The sequence below is a fragment of the Neolamprologus brichardi genome, chromosome 19 (genome assembly GCF_056152115.1).
Source record: "Neolamprologus brichardi isolate AB-2024 chromosome 19, ASM5615211v1, whole genome shotgun sequence".
Lineage (NCBI taxonomy): Eukaryota > Metazoa > Chordata > Actinopteri > Cichliformes > Cichlidae > Neolamprologus > Neolamprologus brichardi.
Window position 1 is genome coordinate 14,645,387 of NC_142122.1, and position 18,832 is coordinate 14,664,218.

The following is an 18,832-nucleotide window of genomic DNA, read 5'->3' on the forward strand; positions in this document are numbered from 1 at the left end:
CCACACTGTCACAACAACTTACCTGTAGGTCAAGAAGCTCATCCTCAGACTTCTGTAGCTTGTTTGTTGCTTCTTCCAGTTCATCAAGTCTTCGGCCAAGACTCTGCAGCTTGTGCTTCAGGTGGCGATGGGTCATGTCTTTATGATCTGACATGGTTCCAGATTTCTTTCTATTGTATCGACCAAGTTTCTATGTTGTCCAGATTATCTGATGAAAATCTGTTGGGGAGTCCACATCTGTGCCGTTGTGCTACCAAGTTCTTTAGGCTGTCAAGGAAAAGCTCCTTTTTCTTGTTAGGCTGTTCTGATTCGTTTTGCCACCGTCTCTTTAAGACTTCAAAATTCCCTCAGTGGTTTTCAGCAGACAAATCTGTCATCTGTAGGAGGCACAGAGAGAACACTTAGTCATCTATAATTTCACAATGACAACCATTTGTATTCTCAAAAGTAACACAGTAAGTACAGGAAGTAAGTCAGAGAACATAGAAATTAGCTCACTGAACCATGTGCCACACGCACACGGAGACCATATAAGGACAGGCCACACACAAGTCATGTATCACACACACACACACACACACACACACACACACACACACACACACACACACACACACACACACACACACACACACACACACACACACACACACACACACACACACACACACACACACACACACACAGTTTTTTTCTGAAAAACCATACAGTCAGCTGATCTTTTCATATTTGAAAAAAATGTGTCAAAAATACACTTCCTTACTTTGATAATCAAACATAATCCATAACTATGCCTCCCTTCCCTTTTGCCACTAAACTGCCATACAGTTCATCTTGCCCATAATTTAAATAATGCGAGTGGATGACAAGGTTTTCAGTACATCTCCACATGCTCCCACATCCACACAAACAATGCTGAGTCCCTGCTCTTGATCCTATATCGATTCTTGCCTGCTTGCTTTTGCTGACAGTGGCATATCTCAATAACACCAGCGTCCTCCACTACATTACCGGTCTGTCTCAACACTACACCATTCATAGTCCATTCAGACAGTAACGATTAAAAAGAGAACACTGTGACAAGGAGGTTTTAATTATCTCCAACATAAGTGCAGATTAGACAATTAAGAATTACTGTAATTCTTGCCAATAGGGATATTTACGTCACTGTGTCTTTCTGTTGCTAGTACAAAGATGTAAAAATAGAGTGGGAGTCCTAACTGCAAGCTCAGCATGGCTCAGTGCGATGAGAACACAGAATATTAGCACATTACAGTCTGACTGTAGGCAGAGTCTTGGTTAATCTAACTGTCAACACACTTAAGTCAATCATGACACAAGCAGTGAGTTCTCCTGCTTGTGCTTCTAGACCCTATTACGTCCCTTCCCCCCAATGATTCTGACCAGGGCAAAAAGAAAAAAGAAAATCGACCTAAGGGCAGGGCACAACATCATCATTTATTAATCCCCTGACAATCAGCAGTCTCTCTTCCTTACCCCGGATTCAGCTCAGGCAGCCCGTCTGAAGCTACACACCACTACATAAAAAGACTACTGCAGTTTGCTTTTGAAGCAGATAACTTTTACTGCTGCAAAACATCAACCGGTGCAGTAAATTCACCAAACACATTTCACCTCTTTGAACCATGTATGTGGATGGTATACAGTATGGTAAAACATGTCGTAGTGGTTTGCGCCAAGACAGAATAATATATTTTCTATAGTTTCAGATGGTGTAAAAAACCCAAACCGCTCAGCCCGCAGTTCATAAAATGTCTTGTTGAACATAAACTAAAGCAGTAAGCTTTGAAAGTCAGTATAGCAAAAATTACTTAATGACAAAGCACAATGTGGACTCAAAGGCTTTGGCTGTAGGGTTTTAATTATTTTTCACTTTCATCAGGTCTAGTGGTTTGGTAATCTTCTCTCTGGAGTGTAAGACACTGAGGACATAAAGAACATGGGCTTAGTATGAAGGAAGACAAATGGAAGAATTTGGAGCGAAAACTGCTTGCCTAGCTGTCTATTTGAATGCCAAAACACCTTACTCTATAAGTCACTTTTGATGCGCTGCCATTGCTCAGCTGTGGCTTGTTAAGTGAGCTGTAGACCAATTTATCTCTCTTGTCTAGAGCTAGTCGCTCTATTCCAAAGCTGTGCTGACTGATCCCCTTCCAGCAGAGTAAAATTACAGAGAAATTCCCATCGATCTATTAAAAACAAAGAGCAGACACTCTGACAAAAATATTTGGGTTCAAGACAACTCTGTAGACTTCAGCACAAAGCAGGAAAGATAAACCTAGCTAAAAACAAAAAGTCCAGTAAATGACAATTTCTGTGCCTCAGGCTCTAGACAGCAAAACTAGGTAGAAATATGACCAGTTTGGTGAAGCTATGATCTTGACCAACAATCCAACACATTTATTTATTTATTTATTTTAAATGATTTTATCTTTAACTTTATCTTTAACATAATCCCAAATCCTGACTTAGTGTCCAAATCTGGTCCCGAAAAGCAGCTCCAGTTAAGCCCTGTCCTGCTTAATAAACGTGTTTTGCTAGATCCAGACACTCCTGTCTTGGCAGGCTGCCTAGCTCTCCTCTCATTCACTCTTTATTTGGTTGCCAGTTCTCTACCTCCCTCTCTCCCTCATGTCTCCCCTTCATCTCTCTCTAACACGCACACCAGCACGGCCAACAGAACGCTTTCAAGGGGTGGCAGTGCGTGCAAAGTGACTCTGGCAAGGGCCTGCTTCTGCCAAACCAATCAACATACATGATTCACTTATGGCAGGCCTGGGGCCTCATTATCCATGTTCAGGACAAGACAAGAGGGAAAGAAAAGGCTAGTGGGTGAAAGGCGGAGAGCAGAAACAAGATGAGGAAGAGAGGGGAAGCCAAAAATGAGCACTAAAGAAATTACTGTATGAATGAATGAAAAAGAAGAATCCAAGCAGTATTTAGTTAAAGACCATGCATTCCTTCTTTTGCAATCCAAGATCCAGATCAGATAAGCACTTTTAAAACTCCGTTTATGTCTCTATATTCCTTTGTTTTTCCAGAACTGGCTACTCATAAGTCAGTGGGATATTCTGTACAGCCAAGAACATGAAAACATGCTAAAGGGAGGATAAAGAGGGAAGGAAGTAGGGCAGGAGTGGGGCTGCTGAGGTATTCTGAACTCAGCTCCAAGTTTCATTCCCCTGTTCTGTGCTTTGTTTGACAATTATGGAAAACCTAGATGGGGGCAGGAGCTTTGAGGCAGGGAAACTGACCCGTTTCATGTAGACGCATTCCTAATGATGGACTAACCAGGGCACTGGCGGTCCCTCATGCTACCTTGTCTGCTCCTATCCGGGACACTGACAAGCTGTCCTTGGCCAGTTCTCTCTTTTCGCAGAAGTGTATTCCTAAGTTGAACACGGTTTATAAATTACGGCCCAGCCACAGAGAGTATATTTAAAAGCCCGTCTGCTCAGATGATCAGGTCAATCGGAACAATTGGTAACCAGATATTTCAGTCATTGGTTTCTGAACACATTCCTCCCATTCATTTCCTTTCGCAATGGTGGCATTGTTCTGACTACGTGACAAACCTGGGTAACTCCTGCAACTATCTGACCCAATTCTGATACAGGACTGTATATGAGGAGAGCGCTCAACCCGTCGCTATATGATGCCGGCCTCTTCCACTTCCCTGAAACGTGGACAGGATGTCCACTACTTGACCTTCATGCTCTATTTTGCTGTTGTTACAAAAATGAGGGCACGGAAACTGTTGATTGCAACACGAGTTCAGCGAGTACCGTAAACGCCATCTGAATAAGTCACTGAGGTTCTTTAGAAATAAAGGGAAGTCAGAGAGTTAGTGTTAAAATGGACAAGAATGAATGGAAGGTGGTTCCAGTGAAATGGGGATAGCTGTTGAAAAGCAAGGAATAATAAACCAGGAACATGTGAAGGTAAAAACCCAAGGTCACAGTGTTACTGATACCAAGGCATGACTGAATTACCAATCAGTTCAAGCAGGCAGTTACCTTCAGCCCTCAGGGTATATGGGATTCAAGTGAAACACCGTACTCCAGTTAGTTTTGTAATTAAAATAAAAATGATAAAGAGAATTTAAACATTTTAAGGATTTTAATGAATTTATTATGCCCTGTGATTTTAGCAGGTAACATTCAGTAATCAAGAACAAATTCCACTTAAAGCCTAGTTAAAACTGTCCAATGCACTGCAAACATAGGCCTACAAGCTGATCAATTCCCTTTCTTAATGCCAGCATGTTTTCTGACAGCTCTGAAGCTACACAGGACATTTTTTTTCATTCTGAAAACTGGTCAGGTTTTAACAACGTAAACTGACAAAGAATTTGACAAGGAAGTGAAATGGTCAAGGCATTGTTATCAATACACATGAATTAACAACACGTAATGCACGCACAACTGTAGCAGAGACCAGTCTTTTTTAAAGCCATTGCAGGCTTTAAACCTGTGCCTTCAATGGGCAAGAAAGGTCATAACTGTAAGTTGCAGAATTAAATGTGCCAATTTCTGCAATCAAATGGCAAGAAGTTGAACAGCTTCTTTTATCCTAACAATTCAGCCACCTGCAGGGAATACAGCTAAAAAAAAAAAAAAAAGCATAATTTTTATATTACACAAGGGGAACAAAGAGAAAAATTGGTCAATTGTAAAAATTATTAGTAACTATTTATTTCCTCGCCTAGGTTCGCACCAGCGTATTAGTAACCCAGCAGCCCAGCAGGCCTAAGCTGCATCTGCATCTGATGATGATCAATTTCTGAGCAACAAGGAAGAGAAAATAAGAATCAGTCCAGTTCAACAGACGAATGAAGATGCAATGGAAGGGCCGAACAGTGACGTACGAGAGAAGAGGGTGAGAAAAAGAAGAGGTGAAAGCAGAGGGGCCTCCCAGGACTACTGTTGTTCTGAGGAGTCACAGAACAGCAGAAGGATACAGAAGTAAAGCTTTGTAGAAGAGGTCCACACACACACACACACACACACACACACACACACACACACACACACACACACACACACACACACACACACACACACACACACACACACACACACACACACACACACACACCAAGGTTACAATCATACACCATATCATTAAGGCTTTAGCCACTCTCTTCCTGCCTGCCTGCTGCCTTCAGTACATTCTGTTCTCTCCATGAAAAAGAGAAGGAAGGAAAGAAAGAAAAAAAAAAAATCACCTCTCTGTTGCACTTGACATTGGGTTGGAACTTATGGGCCTGAAGCTTCTCTGCCTCATACACGGTAGTTAAAGAAGGGCTCCAGTCCAATCAAAATGCCTCAACCACATCTTCATGTAGGGGGGTTGTTGCCAGTTTGAATATTTAAATGTGTGACATGTATCGTGTATTTTGTGTGTCCAGTGAGTGAGTGAAAGGACAACTGCAGTGGAAGGATGCTGGCGCAGGAGTGGAAGCCACAAGATGGTGGAGAGACCTGATGCTTGGCCTGCATTTTTCCGTTTTTCCAAGAAAGAGAAAACCGGCATCCCATAATGTTTGGTTTCCTGTGCTGTCATGTTGCTTTTTCTCCATTTCTTTCACCCTTTCAGTGTTGCACCACTTCTGGAAAAATGGTAAAGAAGTGAAAGGCAGTGTTGCTCTTCAGCAGAAAAACGGATAAGGAGCTAAGGTCGGTGTAGCTTGTTCAATAGAAAAAGCTGAAGTGGGATGGGAATAGCAAGTTGGATTTTTCCTTAAGCGCCAGAGTGAAATGGCAATTCACAGTATAAGTACTGAAATGTGGTGAAATAGTGGGTAAAGAGAACGTCGTCTCTAGTAGAAAAATAGATATGTTTATGTAAGGGGACATGGCAGTTAACCACAACCATAAAAACAAAGCAGATGCTGTCTGTGTGTCAGGAGAACATCACTCAATGTTAAAACACATCTTAGTGATGATTTTGTGTCCCCTTAAAACAAGGTAAGGTGATACGTCAGGTTTTTTTTTTTAATTCTTCCAAAGATTGGTAGGTGATGGAATTACTCAGCAACTGTATAAATGTATTTTTTCTTAAGATGTAAAATTAACTTCAACTTCAAGTTGCACAGACTTTGGATAGTGTGAAAAACCAACATTTGTTAGTTAGATGGAGAGCAACAAAAAAGGAAAAGACAGAAGAAGAAAAATGCATAATCTGTCATCTGTCACACTATAAAAAGGTTATAGCGATATCGCCAGAACAGATACTTATGTTACCTTTTGATACCAAAATTCATAAAATGGGATGGTATTACTTTTGTCCCCCAGTAGTACAGGTACGATAGACTGCATGTGTACAGAGTAGGATAATTAGAAAAATTAATTGTCTGATACTAATTAATAATAATAATAAAAAATGCTATCAGACTAGAAGCATCTTTAAGACTCACACCCTGGCATTTATAAGGCCTTTCGAGAGGTCAGTAAAGCTCCCATTTCAACAAGACTGAAATATTAAACTGTTGTCATAACTGTTAATGTGGCCAGCAAACAGATTAATGCTAGCCATGTAATGATTAGCAATTACCCACAATAAATCTATTAGGTCATCATCAGTGGCTTTGGCTGGTAATAAAACAATGTTAATATTGAAGCTAAACAGAAAATGCTATCAGTCACAACAGATTGTTATTTTAACAGAATAACACAATCATTTGTTTGTAAAAAGTGTTATGTTTCAGTTAAAGCGCCAGATTGAAGCTGAGGAAAGTTTACTGGCAACTAGACAGAAACAGGAAATAAACAACACTGTAGCAGCTATAACATTTGTATGGACAATTGTTGTTCAAATCTTTGTTTAATCAACCCCCCACCCCCATTACTTAATTTTATCCCCCTTGGTATCAAAAATTGCATCGAGTATTTTTCTGAGTATCAGTATCAGGTCTGTCCAGCTGAAAGGTGGTCAAAGGTTATGCTTAAGGTAAGTAAAAGTTCTGCTTGTGACCAGTCTATGGTTGTGACCCACATTTCTCAGTCCGTCAGTTTTAGCTTGAAAGCTTTGGTGAAAATTAACCATCCTCTTCCCTGTGAGCCTAGTAACCCATACCCATTTCTAGGTCTCTTATCCCCTCCCCTCCCCTGTCTGTCTACATCAAGGGCCTTGTTGCTGGGGCTTAAACCACCACTACACTTGTGAGGATGGGCATGATAAGTAGATGAGAGGGAGGGGAAAGAGGGAGGATGTGGATGAGAAAGCCCACAAGAGGTGGAAGAGAGGGTAAGACAGATGTGGCAGGGTGAGTGAAAAAAAGCAAGAGGAGTTGTCAGATTTGTTGGAAGAGTATTGCTGTTCCAAACATGTACTACATTTTTGGCTTCTCTGGTTATGACCTGATTGAAGATGTGCCTTTGAATTCAACTCAAAGCTCCCAGAGCTTTTTTTCTTTCGGCTCTGCTCCTAATCTTTATGGCCAAACAGTTAATTGTAGCATGTTTTCCAACAGAAATCAGGATTACATCCACAAGTCACTGTTGCTGCAACACAGAAGGAGAGAAGCAGGGGAAGCAGGGGAAGTATATTTGATGCTCTATTTAAAACTCAGCACCCGAAAATACTAGCCAGTCAGTAGCTAACTTGTCCTCGGGCAGATCTGCAGCCAAGGAGATCTGGAGCAACTTAAATCTAGTCAGTTCAACAGAAACACAAAATATCTCAAAAATGCATGGATTCTTTGATCCCCAAGAGCACACAGATATTAAAAACACAGAGCTGTCTCTTTACTTGCTATAAATCAGTGTCAGTGCTGACAAATTAGAAGAATCAGGCCTACTCTGATCAGGCAGCTTCTAATAAAAAAAAGGCCACAATGATACATCTGCCAACTGGCTGACTGGCTTCTCCAAAACTACTGGTCAGTTTATACTTCAATTCTGGGATGTGGTTTCAGTTCATACCTCGGTTTTTCTTTAGAGGGGAAGAATAAAAACAGGGAAAAAAAATCTCTTTACCGCAGACCTGATAAATTGATCATAATCAGATTAAAACAAAAAATATATTTTCCGTTCACTCGTTACGTGAATGATCTTCAGGAGGCACTTTTTGTAAATAATAGTTTTTATAAAAAAAAAGTCTGTAACCTTCTTAACTCAAGCTAACCACTAGTATGACTTTATGTCCACTGTGTAATGTACTGTAAGGATATCAACTGAAGCTGAACTAGAATCGGGCGGTGCTTTCATTTCAATACCACACTATGCCACAAGACAATCAATGTAACCTTTATTTAACCGGACAAGCCATTATTTTCGATGGTGACCTGCTAAAAAGGCAGAGGTCGGTGGGGAAATTGAGGTACAGTTATAAAAGAAGTATCAAAAGTTACATTTCAAAACGCCCATTGGCAAAACGCTACCCCAACTGATGAATGTTGTCATTATAAACTAAAGAAGGTAACTGCGATAGATAGCTTTGAACATTACAGCTTTTACCATGCTAGCCTGCTTTAGCCAGGCACATGCAGGTCCACATGGGTATTAAGATCCAGGAAAGCTAAACTGAGGATGTTTGGATCCCATTTCTGTCTCAGATTCAGTATGTTGAAGAATTGCTCAAAGTATTTAGTCCTTCACAAAAAGCATTCAGAAAATGAGCATTAAAGTTAACTGCTTTGTGTGCATCAACTCATATCCATAACCTGCCTATTCGTCAATGAGCTTAATATCCTTAAGATCCTTATCAACTCTATAAACTTTGCTCATGTGGTACATTCTTATCATGAAGAAAAAATAAAGTGTGGCATACTTGTTCCCAGTCCAACTTTTTGATTTGTAAAGTCCTTTGATACTAAAGACTAACTTTCAGACACTCCGGTAGACATCTGTATAACCCAACATATTTCTTTGTCTTGCTCAATCATCCAGGTAAGTAAATCCCAAAAAGTTCATCTGGACGTAGCATTTTCAGTGGGAGATACGTTAGCTGAAACTAGCCCACTGAACGAACAATGGGCAGTGAGGTCAGTTCCTTGATCATTAATATGCAAATTGTCATGACCACTGATCAACAACCACTGATCAATACCCATGAGCACTATTAAACACAATGCCAGCTGAAGAGAACATATACTTAATGTTTTCCAAAGTTAGAAAGTGCCTTAAATCACTGACATATGTAAATAGCTGTGTGTATGGACACTTGTATTTAAGACAAAGGCAAGCTTAGAAAAACCTTCATTTTGATGTTCTGGTTAAAGTTTTGTCCAATTTGAGTTGCCACATAGTTCCAGAGAAATATTTTCCTACTTCTAATGAATCATGCCCTTAGCATGTTAGCCTCCATGCTTGGGTTCAGAGGTCACCAACCCTTCCAAATAGCACTGCTATGTGATCCAGTGTCTTTTATGGAGTAGGCATTGTTATGAAGAGAGTGGATTCTGCTGCTGCTGATTTGTCTGTGATATTACACATTAAACACGACATAAATAAAAATAAGTAAAGAAGAGATGGCAGAAACACCCTTCAGCCATGTTATGAGCATTGACGTTACATAGTTTGTCCACCAGAGGGCATTTGACAATGTCACTGTTGGAAACACAAACATCTAGAACACCACAAACACAACTACTAGTTGATGTGAGCAGTGTTGGGGAGAATGTAAATAAATAACAACGCATAACAAATCTTAAGAAATGCATTTACATCTCGTGTGTCTTAAAGAAACAAATCAGCAGATAAATCTGTTTTCAAAATAATGATAATAAAAAATAAAAATAAAAAAAAAACTGGTGACAATATCTGTCCCACAAATCCTATATAGGTCGGACTCCAAACTAAACTGCCGACGACGTAGAAAATCAAAGTCTACGTTAGTTGACAAACAGTGCGGTTGTTGTGGAGCTAACAAATTACAATAAGGAAGCATAATAAAATCCAATTACAAAACAGTGACTCAGACACATGGAAACGGAGCTGTGCACACCTGAGTCATAAAATGTGTTTAAATCCAGTTATAATACACCATTCAAGTTAATTCAGTGCTATTAAACCACTATAATGTAGTTTAAATGGTGAATATCAAATACTCAACATATCCATTCTCTCTCTCTCTCACAAAGGCCACCAGTCTGAAACGTTAGCATGTTGTCGACTTTTTCCTGAAGTTTTGTGTAACACATTTAACAGCTTTTAATTAAGATAATAACAGCATGTTTTAATTCTGAAATCCATAATAGGAATCCACATGCTCAGAAATGAATTGAGGAATAGCACCGATGACTGCTTTATATCAGTTAAATCGATTAATAGCCATCCCCAAGCAACATGAGTAATGATTAAGAGTCAAGTGTCCATAAAAGGCAAGTTCAAATCTTAGTAAAGCATTCACTATGTGGTAATGAAAAAAAAGAGGAATACAAAATATTTGTCATGCTCATGAACTTTGACCTGAAGCATTTTTAGATTTTATGGGTCAGTCTGTATTGGTGTGTGGGTGTGCCGCTCGTAGGAAAATGAAACCTCAGAAAGTCCCACTTGTAAAGTGACGGGAAGACTTTTGCCACTGTGAAACCATACCATGAAATTAGTATAAGCTGTGATTAGATGATTAGAGAACAGAAAGAGACAGAGAAAGAAAGAGGAGCTTTCTCAATAAGCTTGCATAGCATGAATAGACATCTAATAGGCAAACCTATTCATGGGCTTTTTTGAAACCAGTTCCGATTCTCAAGTCGCTTTAGTTTCACAACTTTCTCTCGGTGTTTGTTCAGTCTTTAAATTGCAACGGGTCATCCACACAGTTGGTTGATAGCATACATGACCTGAGAGCAAGGGGGCTAAAGGTCATAGCAGCATTAAAGCATCAGCCTCGAGTATAATGAGCTGAACTGCAGTTTTGTGGTAGAATAACAGCTGTTCAAACAATTTCAGCACGCACAGGTGAAATCCTCATGTTGCAATGAGCGTGTGCGAATACGCAAAGATGTGTGTGACGATGAACTGCTGCTAAAGGAATGCGTTTGTGTCAGCGTTTAACACTGATAAGAGAACGTGAAAACATCACAACATGATGACACTTGTTAAGAGACAACACTATGTGAACAAGTGTGAGCAATGCAGAAAAGGAATGAGGTGAGGCAGACAGAAGTTAGGCGAGAGCTAGAGTCATGAATACCATTTCTTCTTTCCATATTTAGACTTTTTGAAGTTTTAAGTATTTTCTCCCTCATCTGCTGATACAGAACTGAATCCATCTGCTTACTGAACATTTGGAGAATCGAGCAGTGTTATTTGGTGTATGCTCTGTATTACTCTGTTTTCGTCTGCCTCATATATGAGCCATTATATATGCAGACCAGCAATGAGCATATATATCGATCAGGCTCTATTTCACATAGAGAAGAAGAAGAAGGATACAATCTCAACTAACTGCATGACTTAAAAGATCAACATCAAGATTGAAATTAAGGTTGAGTAACTTTAAAATCTAAAATACTATCCTTGTGTGGTGTTATTCTGAAATACACATTACCACTGTGTTTGGAGACAGCTGGGCTGACTTCTTGAGTATCAGCTGACAAGTTTCCCTAACCTTAAAAACAGAACAATTGCATAATGACTGAAACTAGCACCATTTCCTAACAATGACCCACAAGCTCAGTTTCAACATCATTGAGATGCAAATTGTCATCAGTATTTACCAATGGCCATCAGTACTTTTCACAGAAAAATGGGGAATGACTGGAATCACAGCATTGTAAGTAGGTAAAGATGTACTCCTAGGCTTCGCTCCTGGGTTCAAGTGGTCGTTCCATTTCTCACATAAATTGCCTATGAACTGCAAACCTGCAATCCTTCATGCCCAGCATGTACAAATCCTCATCAGTTGAAAGAATGGCCACTGGCCTGTAGGTGTAAATAGACTGAGGAGTCCAGTCTGACAATGTAGCTCATCCGTTTAGCCAGTGATTGTTTAATTTCCCAGATGTATAATTCCCTGCAATTCTATTGGCACTTAAATTCATTTACTGTATTGCTCTGTTTGTACCAAGGGACCCATTCCTTGGGGTTGGTAAGCCACTGAGATGCATGTCTTGGTTGTTCTGACCCTCCGATCAGCTCACTTTTCACTATTGGACCATCGCGTGATTGCAGCCTATCCCCAATTCTCTGAAAACAGCACTCGTGGCCGCTGATTAAGGGTCAAAACAATTTGCATATCAATGATTATGAAACTCCAAAAGTTGATTCTGTTCATCTGGATGTAGCGTATTCTGGGAGAAACGTTTCGTCACTCATCCAAGTGACTTCTTCAGTCTCAGCTGACTGCAGGAAGGAAATGATTATGAAACTGATCTCGTGGCTCAGTGTTATACAGTGCTGCTGGTTTTGATTGTTATGCAGCTGTACTGTTCATAAGGCTGAGGAAACCTGAAGTCTGCTGTGACTGAAGGAATCAGAATGGTGATGAAACGTTTCTCCCACTGAAAACGTTGCGTCCAGATGAACAGAAATCAACCTTACTAATTCATTTCTGAGGATGTCTCAACACAGTCTGTGTCCTATCAGCAAAACATATTGTTAACATTTTAAATGCCAGTAATTGATGTTTATGCTGAAGTACAAGAGATAATTATTCAACCATATTAACTCTTACTGGTTTCGGCACAGACTGGTCTCGTGCCCTCCCTAGCTCACACACTTAAATATTTACATAGCAATTAATGCTCTGCAGTGTCTCTGGGAGGAAAGTGTCTTTAGACAAACTGAGCAACGCGTAACTCTGCACCACGTGTTACAGGGAGGGGCACAAAAATGCATTTCCATTTAAGATTTGTGGTGTAAACACTCACATAAAGGAATAACACAATAAAGAAATCATGTATTCATCTCAAAGTGATTGACAATTACTAATGAAACTAATGAAGAATTATATGAATAGAACTAATCTACAGAGGCAGCAATTGTCCTTTCTCCAAAAAGGCCAAGGACATCAATAATAATTGATTACTATACATTATTTTCTTTCATCACCCCAGCTATTGTTCTCCTTTGTCATCAGTCTCTGCCACCATCATCTGCTTTCATGTGACCTCTAAATGTCCCACCCCAGCCGCCCATTTCTGTCACTGCTTTCCTTCAATTTCCTTCCCTTCACCTTCACTGTATTACTCCTGCTTTCCTGCTGCACTTCTGTTTCCTTCCCCTTGCACGGATAAGAGGAGGAAATGACAGCTGATCCTCAAAGTCTCCTGCGATTATGAATTGGAAATTTTCTGAGCGTAAGCCTCGCGGTAGCTAATAGACAACCACGGTCAATTCATTCAGACACATCAATAGCTCTTAACATACAGCCGTTCCACCTTCTGCCTGGCTGCTCCGCATCCTGTTCATTCACCGTTTTCCCATCCTAACACAGGCCGCGCACACACAGAGTTTGCTTGGCAGAGCTTGGCAGTGCTTCATCAGCCTGAGCCTTGGCATTAGAAGCCCGCTGCGGCTGAATGGAGACCTCAGTGGCTCTGTGATGAGAAGGGGGAGAAAGAAGAAAAAGAAAGATACAGGGAGAAGAGACACAGCAGAGGAGCTCAGACGAAATAAATGTGCAGAGTGAAACGTGTGCAATAATGGAAGAGAAGCAATGACAGAGCGACAGAGAAAAAGCAGATTAAGACGAGAGAGAGGGAGAGAAACAAGGGGAGTGACTGTATAGAATGCAGAGCAGGTAGATGACAGAGTGGATTACTGCAGCAGGAATGCAGCAGTGGCTGCAGGAAGAGGGGAGAGAAAGAGGGAGAAGAGGAGATGTAGCAGAAGGTAAAATGATGACGTGTTTCAGAGGAGATGTGTGTCCCCGTGGAATGATGCGGTACTTACAGAACGTCTCGCTCTAACTAAGAGCAGCGTGTAACTGCAGATTGCAAAAGTACATCAAGGAAAAAACAAAAACAAATGATAAACTAAACTGAGTGTAAAAGCATAAATCATTCATAAATTAAAAGAATCATGCTCCTGTAAGTGAGAGATGTAAATAGGATGGGGAAGTGCCTTCAGAGTTTCCTGTTTTAATGTTGGTTTTAATGGTCAGTTTTAGGATTACCATTCAGAATAATAAACATGTTTAATGGCAGCTCGGTTTAGACACACAGAACACGCCCTGGCCACATATTGACCTTACACACTTGTGGGAGCAGACAGGAGAGGAGATGTGATAAGACAGTGATACACACTGTCTGCTGACTAATCTGACGTAAGAACGCAGACACCCACACACGCCCACTGAGCACTGAATGAAGTTTGAAGATAAAGTTTGCGAATCCTTTGGGCTGTCTGCTATGACTCATAATAAAATGTGACCTGATCTTCATTGAAGTTATTGAGTTACTCACACAGCCTCCTTTATATATTTTCTGCAGCTTCTTATGAGAATTGCACAACAGCGAGGAGGAACTCTGGAACATCCTTCCTTACGAGGCCGTTTCAGTTCAGCAGGATTTCTGGGATGCCTTGAGGTCACAACAAACGTACATTTCCAACTAAACTGTGGACAGACCTCTCAACCACTTCAGGAAAAAGGACTGCTGCCTTGAAGTTGTCCTCTAAAAAATATTTAAAACAAATTTGAGTTTAGGTCCAGGCTCTGAGTCAGCAGAGCAGCCCCAAACTTTGATGTCCCCTTCAGCATTCTTCATCTTGTTTTGGTGCTCATACAGGTCCCGCTTCCTGTGAGCATTGCATTGTGCACTGTGTTTGATCTTTTTAATTTCAAACTTGACTCACAGTAGCTTTTGAAGATTTAGAGGTTCACTTACGTTGAGTGATCCCTCTGTGTGCTTGTGTGTTATTAGTCACACCATTTGTCCTTTCCTCTGCCCTCAGTGAATATCAAACCGTATTTTACTGGAAATTGCATTTTTTTTTTTTGCAACTGTACATGTATGTACCACTCCTGTGTTACTTTAGGCTATAGGGAAGGAAATGCGGCGCCGGCATTTGTGCCCAACAGGAAACAGACTCACAAAAGAGTAGAGGAGGGGTTGAGGAGGCGAGGAGGCAAAGAGGAGGGGGAAAGGAAGGGAAGAAAAGTAGGCAAGACTGGAGGATGAGGAGAAGAAGTGAAGGGAAAGATGTGAGTGTTTAACCAGACTAGCCTGAAACTGAGAAGCTGTCTAACACGGTTAGTGACCTAATGCATTTAAATACCAACTGCAATACTCTGGTAGGTTTTGACTCAACTTCAAACTTAACTAATAAACTAAGCTTCTGTCCCCGGAGCTGCTGAGAACGCGAGAAAACAGCAAGCCTGACAATCTCAGAAGAGGTTGATTTGGCACAACTCAATGTTGCACTCAACTAATGGTGCTATCCATCCACTATAATGTCAGTTGGTAATTATGTGTCAAAGAAGAAGTGCTGCCGTATGAGCTGTAAACTGGAAAGGGCTGAAGAGAAACACCAAATAGTTTATTTTCCACTTTAGACATGAAAAGGAATGAACTAGAGGACGAGAAGGCGAGCACGAAATCACAGTTGACTTTATTCACACAAGTGGAGACGTATCAGCCTTACAGATAAAACTGTATGGGGTCATAACATCTGCCTGGTCACTCAATGCTTATTTGTGTAAAATAGTTAACAAGAACAGTGGGTTAAGAGGCTATATTAGACAACTTCCTGATTGCAGATTATGTCTTTAAAAAAAAATCGGCTTAGATTGGCAGGAGTGTAAGTGCAGGCCTGCTGGGCTGCAGGGCTTGTACACACTGGCAGAAATCCTAAAAATCACAAAGAACTTCCCACAACTTACTTAATTTAAGATGCATCCTTTCCTCTAAAGCAAATCAAGCTCCACAGACTCTCCATCCTGTGGTTAAAACACACAGAGAGGGCGTGAGGTTAGTAAAAATGGAAGCACTGGTCATCATTATATCAACACACACACTCATGCCATCTTTCGCCATTGTTATCTTTGGCACTTGACAAAGCCCGGGGCCGGCGGCCGGGCTGACAAAGCAGTCACTGTAAGGGAGATCGTTCACAGTCAAGCTAAGAGGCTAAGAATGAGCTAACTGCTCAGATATGGGGCACATTCTGAGGCTTTGCAATAGACTCATGCATGAGCAGACAAGCAATGTTTGGCCACGACAACAGAAGGCCCTATTCAGTTCTCTGGGGAGGCACTGGTAAACACACACACACACACACACGCACCATTATCATAATCATCATCATCCTAGAAGCTCTCATCTGCTTCAAAACATGTGCAAACACACACACACACTCACACAGAAACAACCCAGACTTGAAGCATTCCACTACAGTAGCATTCCATATGTTTGGTTAAGCGCAGAGAATCCAGATTTAAGACCCGAGTCTGGACTGAATTTAAAGGATGAGAAGGAAAGGCTGAGAAATGAAGTAGAGGTCTGGGCCGAAAGAGAAAGGGAACACTGCTGGAAACTGTAAGCAGCAGCAGGACGCTCACTTTTGTAACTGTACATCAGAGAGGGAACATTATTTACGACATAACAAGGTTGAGTTTTGAGACATGGAAAATGAAGAACAATGTAAAGTCTGAGAATCTAATTCACAAATGCCATCCTGATGAAGACAGAGCAGGCTCATAAACAAGAAAGCAAGCTCTGATTTGTAACTGTTTTGCCCACAAAAAGGGAAATGGAAAATACTTGTGGAGTTGACACTAGTTTTTATGAATGATTAAAAAGAACAACACAAATCCTCTAAAATCTGTGGTTCTCAGACTTTGTTAAGCATGAACCACCCCAGAAGCACAAAAATAAGTTTACACCCGCTCAATATTTCTTTTCATTTCCTGGATGTCTGTTCTAGCAAGCAAATGATCCCACACTTCAAAAAAAAAAATCTACCCTCTGTTGTCTAATGGATCAAAGAAAATGAGCTACAACATGCTGATGTGGGAGCTTCAAGGCCATGGCTGAGCGAGGTTCATTTTTTTTAATATATATATTTTAGCAACTGGTGTATCTGCGATATCATCAGTATCCTTACATGACAAAGGTTCAAAAGCATCACAATATCAATGATACAGACACAATACTTTTATGCTTGTTAGCATGTACTACAACAACAACAACAAGACAAGGCCAGGCATGTCTGAGACCGAGAGCCACGTGTCAGCTTCTGATGATGCTGATGAGCACCTGAAAAAAAGAGCTACTTCAACAACCAGCAGAGTAGTTGGCAAAATATGCAAAAAAAAAAACTGTTTCTGGAATGGTGGAAACAAACTTGTTTCACCACTTTAAGGGGAAACACGCCAATGTGTGCAACAGGGGTAAGAAGGTATGTAAAGAGGAGATACGAGCAGCTGCCGACACGCGACCCAAATGTAAACAAGTGACTCAGAGCACTCCGTATGACAGGAAGAGCAAACGGTGGATGGAAATTACTGATGCAGGTACATGGCGGAAAGGCAGCTGGTTAAGATAAAGTATGATAAACTATCCAAGGCAGGAAAAAGTTTTCGGTTTTGATTTAACTATCAAAGTGCGACAGGTGCCATCATTGGAAAAAAACAAAATCAAAAAAGACTACTTCTCCTACCACTTTATATAAGAGACTGTAAAGCAGTTTCCCTTTATTTAACCTAGGCTGAACTAAGGAAGGGTGGCAAGTGATGTACTCAAATACTGTTTGATCATGTAAGCACCTTCTGACAGACACAGAGCACTTGCCTTTTACTTGATCCTGCCACTCTCAACCCCTTTCCATGAGTCTATTTGTTCTTTCACATCTTTACTCCGGAGGAAGGAGATAACCCAGCAGCTCTGCGCTCAGCCATGTCATGTTCGACTGATGAAAGCAGCCGTATAACACGGGTTTTGCTGAATCATCTGACATTCTCACGATTCATGACATTACAGCACTGCCGTAAACCAAATGTGTAATTCTGCTGAGCATAACAAAACGAGAGTGTGTGATTAATGAAATTGATTATAATTGAAACGTATGACTTCACTGATCAGATTTGACACATTTTTTATGGTCCCAAAGAAATTATAAACCCATGTTTGTCTGCTTTTGTGTTTGCTGTTGAGTTGCGTATTTGTGTGCGTGTGTGTGAAGGAAGTTCAGATGGTTAGCCAGCCCATAACCAAGGAAAACTAAAAACAGCTGTCTCCTGCTCATCCCTCACACCCACTTGCTTCCCTTTATACACACAGGTTGTGGAGAATTCATCATTCTACTCAGCAGAATTAAGTGAAATAGTGTGAGGTGGAGCTTCCTTCAGAATGCGTGTTGGCGACTTACCCATCAGACACCTGAGGGCTCTACTACAAAGAAGTTTTAGGGGTTTAGCAAGGTAACGCCGGGGTTTTTAGTGTCAGTTCACCCTAAAATAGTGAATTCATTCCTTCGATGGCCCATGGACCTCACTGTGCATGTAGTAATAGGGTCTAGATGTCTTTTTTGGCTTTCGCTGAGGAGCATTAATCAAGAAATACATTTTTAGGAGCCATCTATGTGATTTTTCTTCCCTCCATTTGGAGCAAGTAATCGTAAAACAAGTGCCTATATTGTTCTATAAGCAGTAATATAGTGTTATCATCTGTAAACAGTTATCCAGATAAGTAAAGCCAGATAAGGAAAAGATATCCTTGGTATACTAAACTTGGTTCCTAATACAAACCCCAGTTCAGTTTTTTTTCTTTCCCTTACATCAAGTTTAATTTGCATTAAAAGAAACATTTTAGGAGCATCTTTACTCCTTGATTTTTGAATTGTTTGCTGCAAATAATGTTAAAACAACTTCTTATATTGTTCTTTAAGCTGTAATATATTGTTATGATCTTAAACAGTGGGAT

At 40.6% G+C, this 18,832-nt stretch overlaps 1 protein-coding gene across 3 annotated transcripts in view; it reads right to left on the reverse strand.

The window, feature by feature from the left end:
- The window catches only part of luzp1 (leucine zipper protein 1), a 50,746-nt gene that overhangs the window by 15,927 nt on the left and 15,987 nt on the right, over positions 1 to 18,832 (reverse strand). For 2 of the 3 annotated variants that reach the window (XM_006798487.3, XM_087832805.1), the window contains exons 2-3: positions 15,793 to 15,849; positions 23 to 377 (exon numbers count right to left, since the gene is read on the reverse strand). In XM_006798487.3, coding sequence (XP_006798550.1) covers positions 23 to 154 — 132 coding nt within the window. In that variant the 5' untranslated portion in view covers positions 155 to 377; positions 15,793 to 15,849. The remainder of the gene's footprint in view (positions 1 to 22; positions 378 to 15,792; positions 15,850 to 18,832) is intronic. The other variant, XM_006798486.3, reaches the window with a different exon arrangement.